Source organism: Herpailurus yagouaroundi, unplaced genomic scaffold, assembly GCF_014898765.1.
Source record: "Herpailurus yagouaroundi ecotype Mexico unplaced genomic scaffold, PumYag 159, whole genome shotgun sequence".
In the NCBI taxonomy this organism is placed as follows: Eukaryota; Metazoa; Chordata; class Mammalia; order Carnivora; family Felidae; genus Herpailurus; species Herpailurus yagouaroundi.
The window spans coordinates 16,985,478-17,002,706 of NW_024412400.1; the positions used below are offsets into that span (position 1 = coordinate 16,985,478).

The window sequence follows — 17,229 nt, forward strand, 5'->3', positions numbered from 1 at the left end:
TCGAGGAAAAGAGGTACCAACTAAAAAAGCAGGTTCGCTATGAGCAGAGACACGTGAGCCACAGGTGTCATGCTGGAGTCAGAGCACAAGTCTACTCCGTGGCTTCTGTTTTGTTTTCCGGGCGAGAATAGACTCCTCATTTACATGAGCTCTGATCTTTCTACAAATCCTGCACCGTAGACATCATTATTCCCATCTCATAGCTGTGGAAATCGATCCTGGGTCAAGGCGGGCTACTTTCATTATCTCAGACCATCGGGCAGTGGCAGGGAATACAGGTGGAGAGGTACGTGGGAGGGTACGAGATGTGAGTGGGCACGCAGAGCAGAAGCAGTAAAACTTTCAGAGAGTGACAACTCTTCACAGCCTCTGGTCTGAGAGCAAGAAAATCATTATACCTTCCTGTGGTATAGGTATAGAGCTCTGGATGGACAGGTGATAGGAGAACCTTTGCAAGAGTACGTGCAACTTGCGGCCACTAGAAGCCCAGCATGGGTTTCTGGAAACTCTTGCCCAAGTAGCAGAGAGATGCCCTGTTCATCTACATCCTCCAACTTTCTCTGCAAATCCAAACCTGTTCATCCTATCTCTAATTCCTATTGTTCCCTCTGATAAGCAGGGCCCCAGTGAACAATTAAAGCTTTCAATAAATAATCTCTAAGCACATTCATTTGATTGACTGTTATTTGATACAGCAGTTAGTTTCAATGGGGCAGTTAATATTGATCACATAAAGTACTCCAGACAAACATGAAACAGTTCCAGAACTCCATGGATTATTACCCTTTATCTGCCAGTCATCTGGGTTACTTGTAATGGTCACGGAATTTAAAATCAATAATAACAATTAGTGTTCTGTACACCAAAACGGATGAATCATGTGAAATGGGTTTTCATATAAAATCAAAGGTAAGGCAGACTGCACCCTGGAAAAAGGCTCTCTGAATTTCCGGTACACATTTGGCAAGGTACTTGCGGGCAAGTGTTCCAAACAGGCAGCAGGAGAGAAAGAAAGGTATTTAGGAGGAGAGGTGGCTATAAAAGCCCACGTGAAACCCCTGACAGTCCTCGTCCAAAGAGATGAAGTATAAAAGATAAAAGTGACCAAAAGGAGTGCTAACAAGCATAGTGAAATTAATGGGACTGGCAATTTGCTTCCTCTGAGATGCGCTTCTAGCTACCTTTTTTGGCTTCTGATTCATAGGCATTAATTGTGATTTTTTCGTAATAAAATGGCAGCAACGCTATTTTAGCACCATGGCACCAGTGCTGTTAATGTCTGGATAATTAAAATGCAAAGCAACAGAGAAACGTTTCATCATTAAACTGTAACCAGCGCACTATGTGAAATCATCCATTCCAAAGACTTGTTTTTCATCAATTATTTGTTATTTATCTGATGTAAATATAAGAAGGACTAATTAAAATGTATGCCTTTTTATACAGCTTCTTGTCATTAAAGCCAATGAAAGCATTCTGAGGACCATAATGAAATAATTATGTTTGCCTTTAAGAATTCTCCTCAATAACACATGGCAGTACTGAGCTAAATTAAAACATCAGGAACTAAATTTCGCTTGCCTCCATTTCCATTTTAGTTAATTATACCCCCAAGCTTTTCAATAGACCAGACCCTAAAAAATCTTTTGAAGCTGAAACAGGCTTCAGATCACCAGCCTTTTTATAATTATGGACCTTGATAACAAGACATAGGTACCGTAGCCCCAAAAGCTTTACAATTTTTGAGAGGAGGCGTGGGTTAGACGAGGTCTTCATTTGCTCTGGAAATCAGAGAAAAACTGAGATAAACGTGATCCAAATCTTCTCCTCCCAGTTAACGGATGTCCCCGTCTTATCTGGTCTTGCCTGCATTATTTCTACCCGAGTATTTTGGATTCAGCTATTTGGATTTTTCTGATTTGGTAAACTGTGATCTGTGGTGAACGGTAATTGATCAATAATAACAAAACCAAACATTTCACTACATCTGAGTCAAATTAGGAGAGTAACCCCTTATTCAATACTTAAAACAACAACAACAACAACAACAATTATCTTTAAGAAAAGAGTAGACTCACGAGAACCTATAAACTTGAAAAAATAAAAACCGGCTCTGTCATTCAAGTTTCTCCCCCAGACCTCAAATCGCAGATACTTGCAAAGGCAAGAATAATGTGAGTTTAAGAAAAAAGGAAGACCGAAAGAGGAGAGCAAACACTGCTGGGGGCTGTCAGGGCTGGTGGCAAATGAAATGGCTTTAGCAAAGCTGTCTGTCATATGATGCGGATGGGGGTGGGAACTTGGTACTTAGGAAAGTAAATAGGAATACCAGGGATTAACTCTGACAATGTGAATTCCTTCCCATTTTGTTATACAGAGGCAGTTGGCGGGGTTCATGGGGGATAGGATTTGGGGACTGCTGCAGAGACCTTCTCCAGACACATCAGAGGGAAACTGTGGACAGCTGGGAAACAGGGATCTATTCTAGGACAACATAAAATTGCAATTATACTCTCAGAATCTGCTTTTATTAAAATCACTCCCACCCAAGTGACTCTTTGTTCTGTTTAGAGAAATTTCCTTTGGGGCGTGAGGGACGTACGTGGTCACCCACTGTCACTCCTGTTAAAATTAGCTTTCCTCGTGCCTCCACCCCCCTGCTGGTTCAGTGTGTCAGCAATGGGGGAGGCCTGGAGACTCCTGGAATCCATGTGCCCTGACTAGAGGAAATGCTTGGCCAGGCTGGCTTGCCTGGCTGACGTCAGTTCCTGTTATCCTCGCCTTATCGTGCAGGGGACCAAGAGTCTTATCTTACTGAAAGGCCCCCCTTTCAGCTCCCCACCCTGCAAGTCCAGAGAAAAAAAGCAAGTCAGCAGTTCCATTGCCTGTTTGAATTCTCCTCTAAGAAGCTCTGAAAGCTCAAGATAAATAATATAATACCTGCAGCCTCACCCTTACTGCTTCCTCGGTCGGGAGAACTTGCACAACTTTATTTTTTATTCATTTAAAGGGGTTCGGGGGTGTGGGGTGAGGCGGGGATTATGGTTCTTAACGACGAAGTAAGGAAGCCAGAAAGGAAGAGAGGAGAATTCGGGGCAACATATTGACTGATGAGGTTGTGTCATTAGATCTTACAGATGGGGAAGGTTATCTCATGTCCTATTTAACAAGAGGTACTTAGGCCAAGCCACTTACAGACAGGAGACTGATAAATCTGGAACCTGAGTTCGCTCCACTCTCCTCTCTCCATCACCGCCCGTTTCAACTTTTTAAGGAGAAGCTAGCCAAGAACTGATACAGCTTTGTTCATAGTAATTCAATTTAATAATTCTCTCCCTCCCCCCACTCCCAATACATACAACATGCTGGATTGAGAACCACAGTCATTGTACTTAAATCAGGTTTTGCAGGGGATGCTTTCTACTTACAGAACTACAGCGTGCCACAAAAGGAATTCATGTTCAGAAGGATGACCCAGAAGCACAAGGCGATCTTCAGTCATAATGGAAAAATTAAGCTGTGAGCGCTCTAGCTATATTGACCAGAGAATCCAAACAAAGACATTCTGTGCCACTCCTGGGTTCAAGGGGCAGCCTTGGAAATCTCGTAATATTGAAATATCTGGCATATTTCAATGATTTATGTGGGAATTGTGGCAGTATATCTGAAAGTGGGTTACTCTAGAAAATCAGAGACGTACGATTGCCCTAACTACACTATAATCTGAAAGGCAAGATCCTACATTAACATCTTTTGGAAAGGTTTTCAGCCAAGATTTTTCTGATTAACCTTTCTCAAAAGCTCCCATTTCTGAAAGCAGGTATTTAATTGATAGTTAACTGAATCTCTAGTAGAACATTTAAAGTAGAAAAATGTCATTTAAAGATAAATTTATTGGCACTCACATGTAACTCAAACTCTACAGAAGATTCTTTCTAAGACATTCTAAAATGAATACTGCGTTTAGTGTTTAATAAGCCCTATGCGATTTGAAGAGCGTTTTATATTTTGCACCTTGGTTTCACATCTCCATCTTTCTCCTTGAGAGTAACGCTCTGATTTAAAAAATTCCTAGCCTTTTATAAAAAAAAAAAAAAAAAAAGAATCTGATTTCAAAGATTATAAATGCCCTGAGAGCAGAAGTTGCAATCTTTATCATTCATCGTGTATTTCTCTTCCGAGATAGTTTACTGATGCTTGTGGAATGTACAAAAGGGAAACGGTAAGATTTTCTTCCCTTTTCAATCATCCCAGGGGCTTAATATGTTGAAGGCAAATTACAAGCATCGGACATCCAGAAGAACTTTCTTTTACTTTTTTGTTTTAAAGAAAAGTTCATGACAATACTGACTGGTTATATATGGTCAGAGCCAGGCTTCCAGAAATGAGAAGAAAACTTTTGATTCAGATCAGTTAGCCTATCAGAAATGGCCATTCTGGTCATTTATCTAATTAGGACAAAAAAAAAAAAAAAAAAAAAGGCCTCTTTCAAAACCACGGCTTTGCATTTGGGCTGGCAAATCAAATTCTAACTGGCGCTTGCAGACCAATTCCATAGCCGAAGTTTAAGCAGACAGACGTGTACCTCTCCTGTTTTATTTTCTGGAATCTACAATTTTCTGGCGATAAAATTTAAACTCATGTTTGTTTGTTTTTTTCCTTCTAATTTACACATCAATACCTCCCTACCCAAAGTACCAAGTTATCAGCATGTGTACAAAATTTTAGTATTTCTTTTTTTTTTTTTTTCCTACAGGGAAGGAAAACTTGGTGAAATTTCCGCTTATTTTCAGACGACCCTATCCTGCACTCTGAGATGTAAGCAAAAGTCCCTTTTCTTTCTCCTTTCTGATGGTATTAGTTACCACTGTCATGTGGCTGAGAAGCAGAAAATTATGTCCTACTTTAGAAAAACAATTGAGCCTTTTCATCGAAATATTTATTCAAAACCCCATTCAATTCATACGGTGGCTGTCAGTCTTTAGTAGTCTCTCTTTCAGTGGGTATCTTTGATTTTGCCACTTTGACCCCAATTTATATCTCACTAGGAGAGGATTTGGATACTGTTTAATACTTAAAATTCAGGTCCCAGGGCTTTGAGAAGGGAACTTTTCTTCCTTCCTTAATCACACATCACTGTTTGTTTTTAAAACAGATTTCTCCTCATTAATGGGCAAAATACTATTTCAAAAAGAAAATATTTCTTCTCTCTTTTTTCTTTTGATGTGCCGAGTATGTAGAGGACAGGGAAGAAGGCCAAGAAGTTGTCACACTCATGATTTCACCGAAAGCAACTGTATTTAGACCACAAATATTAGGATTTATCCTATGCCCACTGAGCAATTAATGCTGAAAACATCTGGAGCAGGCCCTAAAACCAAGATAATCCACGAGGCATCTGAATACAAACTTTGTGACTATGATACCTTCCAGGGGCAGTCTTAAATCGTATTATTTATACCACATGCCCTGAGTAGCCCGCTAAGCCTGACTTCAAATTTTTATAACAAGCAATTCACAGGCCCTACTCAAACCGGTAGCTGGTTCACATGCCATTTTTGTCATTAAAATTACAAAAGAAACTAAAAAGAATATTCTAACACCTTTCAAAGACGGCTTCTGGTGCGTTTTACATTCAAAGGGTTTACTCTGATTACTACACACACACACACACACACACACACACACGAAAAAACAGAATCTCAAGGCAGAAAATACTTTTGGTTGGATTTAGTACGATTTTTTTTTCTCCTTGCCCACTGTTTCCTCTGTGTTAAGAGCGTAAACAGATCTGCTTCTCGTCAAAACAGTCATTAAGTACAATGGAAAAGCTTGTGGTTTTTATGCTCTTTTTTATCCAAACGAAGCCCTAATATGCTTTTATTTCACAAGTCCTAAGTAGCTATGCCACCCTGAACCAAACACCATGTGGCAGACATTTGTTAGAATTTTTACTTATGCTTAAAAACTTAATCTCTTGAACAACTAAACGCAGGGTCATAGAGTGGTTTATGGAGGATAAAGCAACTCTGCAGGGGCAAAAGCAATTTTTACAATTTCTTCATTTAGCCTATAGCTGGGGTGTGCTTTTCCAGCCCTTGCGAAATTGACCACAATAAACACTAATTGCTTTGCTTACAAAAATAAGACACTGGAATTTCTGAAACCCCTTTGTCAAATGCCTTTATTTACTTTTTCTAAAGCAAGTTTCTTTGATTAGCTGAACTTTGCTGTTATCGACACTTCTTGCTTATCGGCTGGCCCTAGGCAAATGACACATTCACCACTCGCTCTCCCCAGATAAGGCAAATCCCTTGTTTAACTTGTTCAAGAACAAACAAAGCTTTTCCCCCTACTCCTACAACTTAATAGGCATGTTTGGAGGGTTAATTACAAAGGGAGACTGTCTACTTGTAAAGGCTCTATTAAGTCTAATAGCTTTCCGCCAAGGGTCCTGAACATTTTTTTCCCCTTCGTTAAAAAATATGTCTTCCAGAACTTTTTCTTGTACCAAAAAGTTTTCTCAAGAGCTCCGGTTCCCTGGGATGCCAAGTGAAATTGTTCACATTGTTTTAACTGCTACAGAGGACAGGTTTCAAAGATCTGCTGGTGGGTTGTACAATTATTTTGTAACTCAGTTTCTTTGACTTCTTCGGGAAGAACACGGGCAGCAGGAAAGAGAAGGCATTTGAGATGAAGACGCCTTCTGAAAATTATTTTCTTTTTGCCCTGGTTATGGCTCTAACAGATATTAAGTCAGCCAGCCAATCGGTTGGCATCAAATGGTTATTGATTTTTCAGCTACAAACCTGTTGATTTCCTGGCCCAAGTAGCAAGTCTTTATTGCTAAGAAAAAGTTTCACAGAGAGCAATTTAAATCTGGTCACTGTCCCACGTTCTCTCCCTTTTCTTCTCCCTCTTTACATAAGCCACCATGTTATTAGGAAAACTCAATTTCTTCCAGTTAAACTTTGACCTCTTTGAAAACAAAGATTTAAAATGTCATTTTCAGGCTAATGCGCCAATGAGTTGTCAGATAAAGTACTAAAAACATTTTGATAGATAGCTGAGCCATTTATCTAAATCACTGTCAGGGGGGCGATGCATCCTGCAGGCTCCCACCACAGCCACCCGAACGTGGGATTTTCTGGGACTTCTGGTCATTTCTCAAGCCTGCAGCCACACTACTGTTGACCAGATGCGTGCCTCGGCATCGTGTCAGGATCAGATAACCAAATAGTCAATATTTTTTTTAAAAACTGGGCTACTCCACTTAGGTTGCCTTCCCTTTAAATGATGTCCAGGTTCTGGGCTGAATTGCAAGATATGGAAATAATGGATGGCTCAGCCCAAGGGGTGTTCATTGCCAGTAGTTTTCTAGCAAAACAGCAACTTCTTAGAGCAACAAAGTGACTCGGAAAGGTGGCAGCAGGGTCAATGCTAAGAAATATTGCCTTTCCTTAGCAAGGAAAACATTGGAAGCAGCAGCTTTAACGGGTGGTTTATGAACTGCAAGAGCAGGAGCCACCCTAATTAGGCTAAATTCCTTGCAAGGACGATGTCATATTTTAATTACTTTGGACTGCTGAAACACACAAGGGGGGGATATATACAACTAGCAGCTAATCCAAAGAACAGCAAAGTTAAATTCCCCTCTGCATACATCTTAGTAAAAACTGCACAATGTGTCAAATTGCCTTACTTGAAGAATGTTTCAAAGTCCTGTGGTCACACTCTACTTCCCCCCCCCCCCCCCCCCCCCCCCCCCCACTCCATGCATCTTTTTAAAACTGTTTTCAAGAGACTGTAAGGTTGGTAAGGAGAGGAGCGGGGGTCGGGAGGGGCTGTTTGGGAAGAAAACATCTAACAGGAAATTTTCAGCAAGAGGGAATCAATATGCACGCCGGCATATCACACCCTTTCAGCATTAAATCATTAAATCCTTTGTCTTGCTACCAATGCAGTTTGTTTCCAATGTCTTTATTGCATGCAAGAGAGACAATTCATTTTTTTTTTTCTTGGTAGAAGAAGGGAAAAAATAAACCTACATTGAGCAGTGTGCCGATGCTGCCATTCGGTTTGGGTCAATCCACTGAAGCATGCTTTGAGAGCTTTCTCCTGGAGCATGCAGGAAGACGGACTCGCAGTGTAGAAATCCAGGATTTGCCCAGGACTCACTGACAGAACATCCATACAGTCAAACATGATCTCCCCTGCACCGAATGTCTGCAAAAGTGCTTATCCTCTAGGTGTGGAGGCAAATGGCATAGAAAAGTCCACCCAACTCCATCAAACTCTGCCCCTTTTTTGGCACGTAGGCTGTTGGTCTTTTTCCCAGCCCCGAATCATGAATTATGACAGACAAGCCAGCTAAAAGCCTGTAATTGATCCAAATGATCATTTACCATTTTCCAGGCTTGCTCGGCCAATCCAGCCGGGGCGGGGGTTCCCAGAAAGATCCCAAGTTCTCCTTCCAAGCAAATGCCTGCAAAAAGCCTTCCGAATGCGGTCCGGATCCTACCCCGACGGTGCCCAGACAAACCCTGCCCGGCTCGCTCGCGTCCTCGGCATCCCAGTCCTCAAACAGCTCGCATGGGGGAATTCTGGTCCCCCCTTTGGCAAAGAATAGACCCTCCTGCCTCTGAACAGCTCACTTCCTACTACTTCTGTCACACAGAATGAAAGATTGAATTGCCTAATATATGCGAGTGAACTTTCGGTGAACCCTTCCCGGGCTGCTAACCTTCAAATGACCCAACGAGTCTGACATCACCAACTCCCAGGATTCTCACAGAGCTTAAAAACTCCCAGCAGCCCTGCAAAAGCAGAGAGCCAGAGAGGCAGCGGGCGAGCGCGCAAGCCGCCTTTCTTTCCCATTTCTCACCTGAACAACAATGCAAGAAGTGCTTTTAAAACGGGCAGGGGAGGAGCCGGGACACCGCTCCGGGCTCACGTTGAGCGCCAACTTCTCTCCCTTTCCGCCTTTTTATCCGCCGCGGGCTTAGCTTGGAAGCGCGTGTCCCCCTCGCCCGCTCCCCTCCTGCCCACCCCCGCGCCCCCAGCCCACCCTCCACCCTTTAAATTCCTCCGTGCGCCCGCCTGGCTGTTACATTCCTCGTAACTTATGTGTTTTTCCACTCCCGAAAAAGCACATGCAAGCCCTAAACTGTAGAGCAGAGAGGAGAGCTACTCCTCGGGGAAGCCTTGGGTTGAGAAACTTTCCATTTGATTCTTTCTTTTTTTTTTTTTTTTTTTAAATACCCCCTCTTTATCCCTCTTGCAAAGCCCTGGGCGGAGGGATTGCATTTGCTCTGGAGTAATAATCTAGCTTTCTGGATTCATTTACTTAAAAAAAAAAAAAAAAAAAAAATTCTCTCCAGTCCATATGCAGCAGTCAAGAATTGGTTACTCCTGCTCCAAACACTCACACATGGAATCACATGTATATACAGGATTTCAGGATCTGAGAAGACACAGTGGTCTAGAGTGGATGTGGGGCTCCACTGAAATCGGTGCCACTTTCAGTTCGACCTTTAAACCAGCTGTGTGATCTGAGACAAGTATTTGATCTGAGCCTCAGTTTTCCCATCTGTAAACTGGGGATATAGGGCTGCAGTGAGCCCCCCCCCCCCCGGCCACCTCCCCCCAAAAAGTTTTGTAGGACACTGTATCCTGAAACAAGTACTCACTGTGATTTCATGCTTTCACTTTTCACCCGGGGAAACAGAAGCCCAGGAGGGCAGGCTGAGACCTATCAGAGGCCACAAAACTCAGAGCCATGACTAGAACCTTACTCCCTGCAATCCTAGTCCGATGTGGAAATTACTTTGCTGTTTCCACAGCCTTGGACCCCGAATAGCCTGTTGGTGACCTGTCATGTCATGCACATACACACGCATACCCAACCACCACATAATTAAACACATATTTTGAAAACTGGTTAAGCGTGAAGGTTTTATATTTCCATGGGCCAAATTTCCCCAACGCTAGTCTCCTGCTCAATCTTGGTTATTTATTAGAATAATTTGAAGAGAAAGAGATTCTTTTTTATACTGGCCATATTGACCCCACCACGAGGGAGGAGAAGCTTTTCAGCCAGTCTTAAAAGACGCAGAAGGACAGGGGCACCTGGGTGGCTCAGTCGGTTAAGTGCCTGACTTCGGATCAGGTCATGATCTCACTGTTCGTGAGTTCGAGCCCCGCATCGGGCTCTGTGCTGACAGCTCAGAGCCTGGAGCCTGTTTCCGATTCTGTGTCTCCCTCTCTCTCTGCCCCTCGCCCGTTCATGCTCTGTCTCTCTCTGCCTCTCAAAAAAATAAATAAATGCTAAAAAAAAAAAAAAAAAAAAGACGCAGAAGGACAGATGTAGTATTTACAAATAAACCCAGGCAGCTAGCTTTCAAAGGGAGAGCCAATCCACATTGTAGCCGTTTTGCACAACTTGTTTAAAAGGATGCAATGCACATCTGAGAAAGGAAACTCCCGGGAGTAATGAAAACACTCTACCTCCTCCACTACCACTGATATTTACTTGTGATTCTCCTACAGAACAGGGCAGGTAAGTGGGTAGGCAAGAGGGAAGGTTTCCTGCCCCCTGCAGGGAAGAGAGCCGCCCTGGGCTCCTTTCTGTGGATAGTGCTGGAATGTGCATTGGCATCCAGGCCTTTTAGAAGCCTGTTAGGGGGCACCTCGCCCCATGCTGAAAGGCTGCTCTGTCTCCAGGAGTTGCTAAGTGGCACTCGTGGTGTAACATGAAAAGTATGCGTCACACACACTTACCAAGTCAAAGATCCTTTTATGAAGGTACATTAAAACAATTTTCAGCCCAGCAAGCTCAGCTCTTGCCATTGAAAAGTCCAGGGCGACAGCGGGGCGAGCTTTTGCTGAACTGTGTTTGTTAATTCTCTCTTTTTCAAAGGACCGTCATTTTATAACGGAGGTTTGTAAGGAACCCCTTAACTACAAAGAAAACACACACCTTAAGCAAGGAATACAGAGGAATGAACAAAACATTTAACACGCTGTCGTTAAGATGGTTGTAAAGATACACAAAGTACCACATTATGTGCCAATCTCTGCGTGCATGGACTTACAGCTCCCCGTGCTTACTTCCGGCCCTCCGGCGTTCCTTGGAAACTCCTATGTGGACTCCCAGGCGATAAGGGAGGTGGGTGAAAAGGTATATGAGCAGAGAGAAAGAAGCAGCTACATTTAAAGTACATCAGGAAGGACTAAGAGAGGAGAAGCGTGGCCCCACTGCCAGCTGCGTGTATTCAGGTTTCTTTTACCCAGGGGACGCCACCGCACCCCCTTGTTCAATCATCGTTCCAAAGGGTAGGGCGCTCCGATCGCAAGCTGAAGATGGGGAGGGCGTCTCCCCAGTTCCGCTTAGTCTCATTCCTTCAGCTCCAGTTTCAGCCTCATCTAGGAAGGGAAATGACTGTTCCCAAATCTCTACCCTCAATACTATGTCATGGCCCAAGAAACAATAACAAAGCGGGCAGGGGGTGGGGGTGGGGGTGGGGTGGGGAGGGATGGCGCTAGGTTTGTTGTTTTCTTTCTCCGCACCAGAAAATTTTAAACTTCTCATCACCTTGGGGTTCTCTTCACTAGTAGAGGAAGAAACTTGGGCTTTTGAATACTGATCTTTTATTTCAATCTGTGTGAATAGAATATTATGGGTTTCTTATAGTGCAACAGCACTTACTCCTCTATTCATCATTTCTCATCATGAATTAATTATGCTGATAGCAACTATTAGAGCCATTATTTAATCCAAGTATTAATTTATAAAGCAGACCCCAAATTTAGCTACATGTTTCTTATCATTTCTTCATCAGGGAATCTAATTCTCACATTTCTTGAAAACCTGGCTTCCTCTAAATTCTTTACCTTAAGTAAAATTTAGGAAAGATTTACAAATAAGCCACACGTCTTGAAATACGTATTCACGTACCATAAAGACTAATGACTAACGGGGCGCCTGGGTGGCGCAGTCGGTTAAGCGTCCGACTTCAACCAGGTCACGATCTCACGGTCCGGGAGTTCGAGCCCCGCGTCGGGCTCTGGGCTGATGGCTCAGAGCCTGGAGCCTGTTTCCGATTCTGTGTCTCCCTCTCTCTCTGCCCCTCGCCCGTTCATGCTCTGTCTCTCTCTGTCCCAAAAATAAATAAACGTTGAAAAAAAAATTTAAAATTAAAGACTAATGACTAGGTAGAAGGTAAAAAATGGCCTAATTTGTTGGTAATGAGGTTTAAATAATTGACGCCCATTTTAAACATTAATCAAACAGAAGAAACCTTTCCCAAATATTCTCTTGGTACGGCATAAAGTAACATTCTGATATGCGTCATCTCCTCCATTTTGTGTTTCATCAACGATAAAAGAAAACTCTAATAAAAGTATGTCCAACCACAAACAAAAAAAGCCAAAGTTTTGGGACCAAAATCCATTTTGTTTCAGAGTAACTGTATATTTGTCAGTGTGACACAGCACATTCGAAACCCATAATCATAAAACAAAAATTTATAGCCAAGGTTCAGGGTCTACATCTGTTTCTCTGGTTTTCGTATAGCAATTACCCACTGGACAATCCAGAAGGAAACACCATGAATCATGCTCTGCAAACGTGTTTGGACGGGAGAGTTTCGTGAAGACAGAGCCGGCATGTCTGTGTACCAGGATTGAAGCCGGCCGTGTTCAAAACTGGTCAAATGCCTTGTGATGTCTAAATAAAAAGATTCTCACAGGCACAGACATCTCCACCCGAGGCACAAGTCATGCAAAGTGCAGGCAGACACGGGGGGGGGGGTGGGTGGGGGGAGGTAGACGTGGACCATTTTAGAAGACACACACACCTGCCTCTTCCATGTTTTTCTGTTTGCTTGCTTTATTTTTATGTATTTGTGGGGGTTTTTTAAACCATTAATCTCCCATCAACGCCTCTTGCCACAATTTTGCCAGAAAAATAGATAGCTGGCCCCGGGCCATGTGTGTGTTTCGGCCGGGAAGCCAAGGCAGGGATGTGCCGCCAGCACAAGGCAAGCGCTCAGGCTGTTCCCAGGACTTCTGCGCCACCGGGCAGAGCTGCCTGCTGTGTTGGTGGCTGGGAGAAGTCCTGACACTAATCGACACATGGAAACTGCTTCTGGCCCTCCCATCTGAACACCTGCTAATGTTCCAGGGCTGTCGATGGCCATGGATCTTCTACCAGAAGACATTAAGGCACTTTGCAAACGTGAACTTGCAGAGCGGCTCTCTGCATCTGCGTAGAGACTGGGTCTTCTCAGAACCCCGAGGAACATCTGTTCTTCCTCAAAAATGTTTCTCCTTCTTGAGTGTTGGCCACCGCGTCCTTCTTTCGTTTGGTTCCTTTCTCTGCAGCTTCTTGTTTTTCCCAGTTTCCTCAATGAAGCCTTTCCACCTGGGTACTTATGAACGCCATTACCCAGGACAATGGTGCATGCTTCTCTCTTTCCACTCTTGATTTGTTTCTTTAGCACGTCTCTGCTTTTGCCGTGCATGACTCATAAAGACATCTCTTCAAGTCCAACAGTTTCCCTCGGTCCCAACTTGAAACTTAAGTAACTTGCCTTCCTGAATGCCTCAATATCGAATCCCTCCGTTTGGGGAAGACCTATCTTTGGTTTTCCCCTCTTGTTCATTCTTCTACTTTTTTTTTTCAGGATTTTTCCTCTTTTTTTTTTTTTTAACGTTTATTTTCGAAAGAAGGAGAGGGAGGGTATGTGAGCAGGGGAGGGGCAGAGAGACAGGGAATCACAGAATCCGAAGCAGGCTCTGAGCTTCAGCACAGAGCCCGATGTGGGGCTTGAACCCACAAACCGTGAGATCATGACCTGAGCAGAAGTCAGACGCTTAACAGAGTCACCCAGGTGCCCCTACTTTTCCACTTTCCTAATTCGGATATTTTTTTTTTTAAGTAATACACACTCTGCAACAATATGAATGATCTAGAGAATATAGATTTGATAGAGATGCTATATGGAGTAAGGCACTCAGAGAAAGACAAATACCATATGATTCCACTCATATGTGGAATTTAAGAAACAAACCAAATGAACAAAGGGAATAAAGAAAACAAGAGACAAGCCCAAAAACCAGACTCTTAACTATAGAGAACAAACAGATGGTTACCAGAGGAGAGGTGGGGGGGGGGGATGGCTGAAATAGGGTCTGGGGATTAAGGGTACACTTACCACGATGAGCACTGAGTAATATATAGACTAGTTGAATCACTATATTGTACACATGAAACTAATACAATGCTGTATGTTAACTACACTGGAATTAAAATAAAAATTTTTAAAAATCATAAAAACTTGGGGCGCCTGGGTGGCACAGTCGGTTAAGCATCCGACTTCAGCCAGGTCACGATCTCACAGTCCGTGAGTTCGAGCCCCGCGTCAGGCTCTGGGCTGATGGCTCAGAGCCTGGAGCCTGTTTCCGATTCTGTGTCTCCCTCTCTCTCTGCCCCTCCCCCGTTCATGCTCTGTCTCTCTCTGTCCCAAAAATAAATAAACGTTGAAAAAAAAAATTAAAAAAAAAATCATAAAAACTCACAGTCTAGTCTAGAAGATACAAAATGAAAAGTTGCTGGGCATCGATCTGTGTGTCTTTTGTGAGGGTCGTATGTTGCTTTTATACAAATAATACATACTATTTGTAACATTTTTCTATTTGGCAATATTTCTCGAGATCCCTTCAAATAAACAGTGTAGGTAGAACTCCCACTAAAAAACCAAACCCAAAAACCTAAGTAGGATCTCTTTACATTAATGCACTGTAATTCATTTAGCGAGTGCCCTGGCTATTTACTTTATTTCCAGTTCTTCAGTGTTTAAGAAGCCCTGTGGGTGTGTGTCTCAAAACACAAGCTGGAAAAAATTCTAGCAGTAATATTGCCAAGTCAAAGATGATGTGCGTGTTAAAATGTGATGACTACACAAAATTGCACTCCAAAAGGTTGTGCTAATATATATTCCCATTTTGTTATAAAATAGGAGTCAGTAAACTTTTTCTGTTTAGGATCATAGGAAATATTTTGGGCTTTGTAGGCTATACAGTTTCTGTTGCAACCGCTCAATTCTGCTTTTATAGTATGAAGGAGCCATATATAAATGTAAACGGGCATGGGTGTGTTCAATAAAACTTTATTTACAAAAACCAGCAGTGGACTGGGATTGTCTCATGGTCTATAGTTTGTCTACCTCGGTTGTAACTATTTTTGTTTTTTTAACAATTTCACCAAATTATATATTGCCTTGTCTCTATCTGTTTAAAACTCAGCTCTGGGAGCCTGGGTGGCTCAGTCGGTTGAGCATCAGACTTTGGCTCAGGTCATGAGCTCACGGTTAGTGGGTTCAAGCCCCACGTCGGGCTCTGTGCTGTCAGCTGGAGCCTAGGCCTGTTTCAGATTTTGTCTCTGTCTCTGTCTCTCGCTCTCGCTCTCTGCCCCTCCCCTACTCATGCTCCATTTCTCTGTCTCAAAAAAGAATAAACATAAAAAAACCTCGCAGCTCTATACTTTTGTTTTGTTAATACTTTAATTTCTCCTCTCCTTTAAAGCTTTACCCAGTTTTAACTTGTGTATCACATGAAGAACGATATGGCCCTTTTGCTGCATTACATTGTTTTATCCAGAATCCCCTCTTCTTCTCTCTTGGCTCAAAATTTCCCACTTTCCTACTTCACTCGCTTCACTTCCTTAAGAAGGGGGTGCAGGATGGCGTCTCTCCTTCACATGAGCCCAGATGCCCCTGTAGTATCTTTCCTCCACCGCCAAACCCTGCTTTAAAGTCCATTATTTCCATGAAGCCCTCGTCTCCTTAACATATGAGGGCAGTACTGAGGAGATGGAAAATATAACAATGACTTCTAAGAATAAATGCCAATGGCACCACCATGCTACAACTTGCCCATGATGTCCCTGTATTATTCTGCCTGAATTATTTTTTTCTGTCTCGTCTCGTTATATCTTCCAATGAGCTAAGAGGAGATGTGCCACCTACTTGGCAGAGGGCTTAATAGAGCAGCGAGACTCTTTTCAATGACAGAAAGAAGCACAAAGGTTTCTAAGGCTGCTTTGTAATTATTTCACGTTAATATTATTAATAAAGGAGAATGTCTATAACTGAAATGCCTACCTTAATACCTACTTCAGCACTTCATTTTTTTGAAATCGTATGTATGAAGAGAGGCTATTAGTTGGCTCTTAAACTGTGCTGTTTAAATTAATTAAAATACAGGACAACTAAAAACTTCGTTTCTCAGTCACACTAGCCACATTTCAAGGGCTCAAAAGCTTCCTGTGGGTAGTGGCTCCCGTGTTCCTGGGACAGCACAGATATAGAACGCTGTCACCATCACAGAACATTCTACTGGACTGAAAGTTTAGTGTTCAGAGGGGTGCATGGTGAGTGGGGCCATAGAGTCTGGACAGCGACTGTATTAGAACCCAAGCTTTGCCTCTTCCTAGCTGTGTGACCCTTGGCAAGTTACCTAACTTCTACACGCCTTAATTCCCTCACCTATGAAATGGAGATATTAATGGTAAACATATTAAAAGGTTGTGGTAAAGATTAAATGAGGTAATACAAGTAAAAAGCACTTGCAACATTGCCTGAGATATAGTAAGCTCTTAAAAAGTGTTAGTGGAATGTCTGCAAGAAGAAAATCAAGTCAGGACCCCATAGCTCAATTGCTACTGCTACCAGGCACAGAGACTATTCTGCCAGGGCAGTTAATTTTCAATCAGGATGCACATTTCAGGGTCTGGGGTGCAGGCATATGCAGTTAGGGCAAGTTCCCCAAGAGATTTTGCTGTGTATGTCTGGTTAAACAGCACTGCATTGAAGCATTTTTATATATTTGTTTAAGAGAATGGTTTCTTTTATTTTACAAATAAGACACTGAGTCAGAATGGCAATGGATTATTCTACAAGCCCCACCCCTCTCCTGTGGGATGCAGGACACATATATGACTTGCTGTTTTCTGCAGAAATGGTATTCAGTCTCAAGAACACCACGGCCAATTATAGTTAATTAAATGGCAAGAATTGTACAAGATGGAAGACTTGAATATTAACTACCCTTCCTTCCTCCCTCCCTTCTTCTATCCTTTCCCTTCCTTCCTCCTTCCTTCCATCCTTCATTCCTCCCTCCTTCCTTCCTTCCTTCCTTCCTTCCTTCCTTCCTTCCTTCCTTCCTTCC

The 17,229-nt window shown here is 42.7% G+C and overlaps 1 protein-coding gene across 8 annotated transcripts in view; it reads right to left on the bottom strand.

The window, feature by feature from the left end:
- Window positions 1–17,229, bottom strand: part of RARB (retinoic acid receptor beta) — a 771,689-nt gene that overhangs the window by 164,114 nt on the left and 590,346 nt on the right. The window contains exon 1 of one of the 8 annotated variants that reach the window (XM_040480047.1): window positions 8,049–8,766. The exons of 6 other annotated variants lie outside the window; for them this stretch is intronic. In XM_040480047.1, the coding sequence (XP_040335981.1) occupies window positions 8,049–8,205 (157 nt within the window). In that variant the 5' untranslated portion in view covers window positions 8,206–8,766. Of the gene's footprint in view, window positions 1–8,048; window positions 8,767–17,229 lie in introns of those variants that run through there. One more of the 8 variants, XM_040480050.1, reaches the window with a different exon arrangement.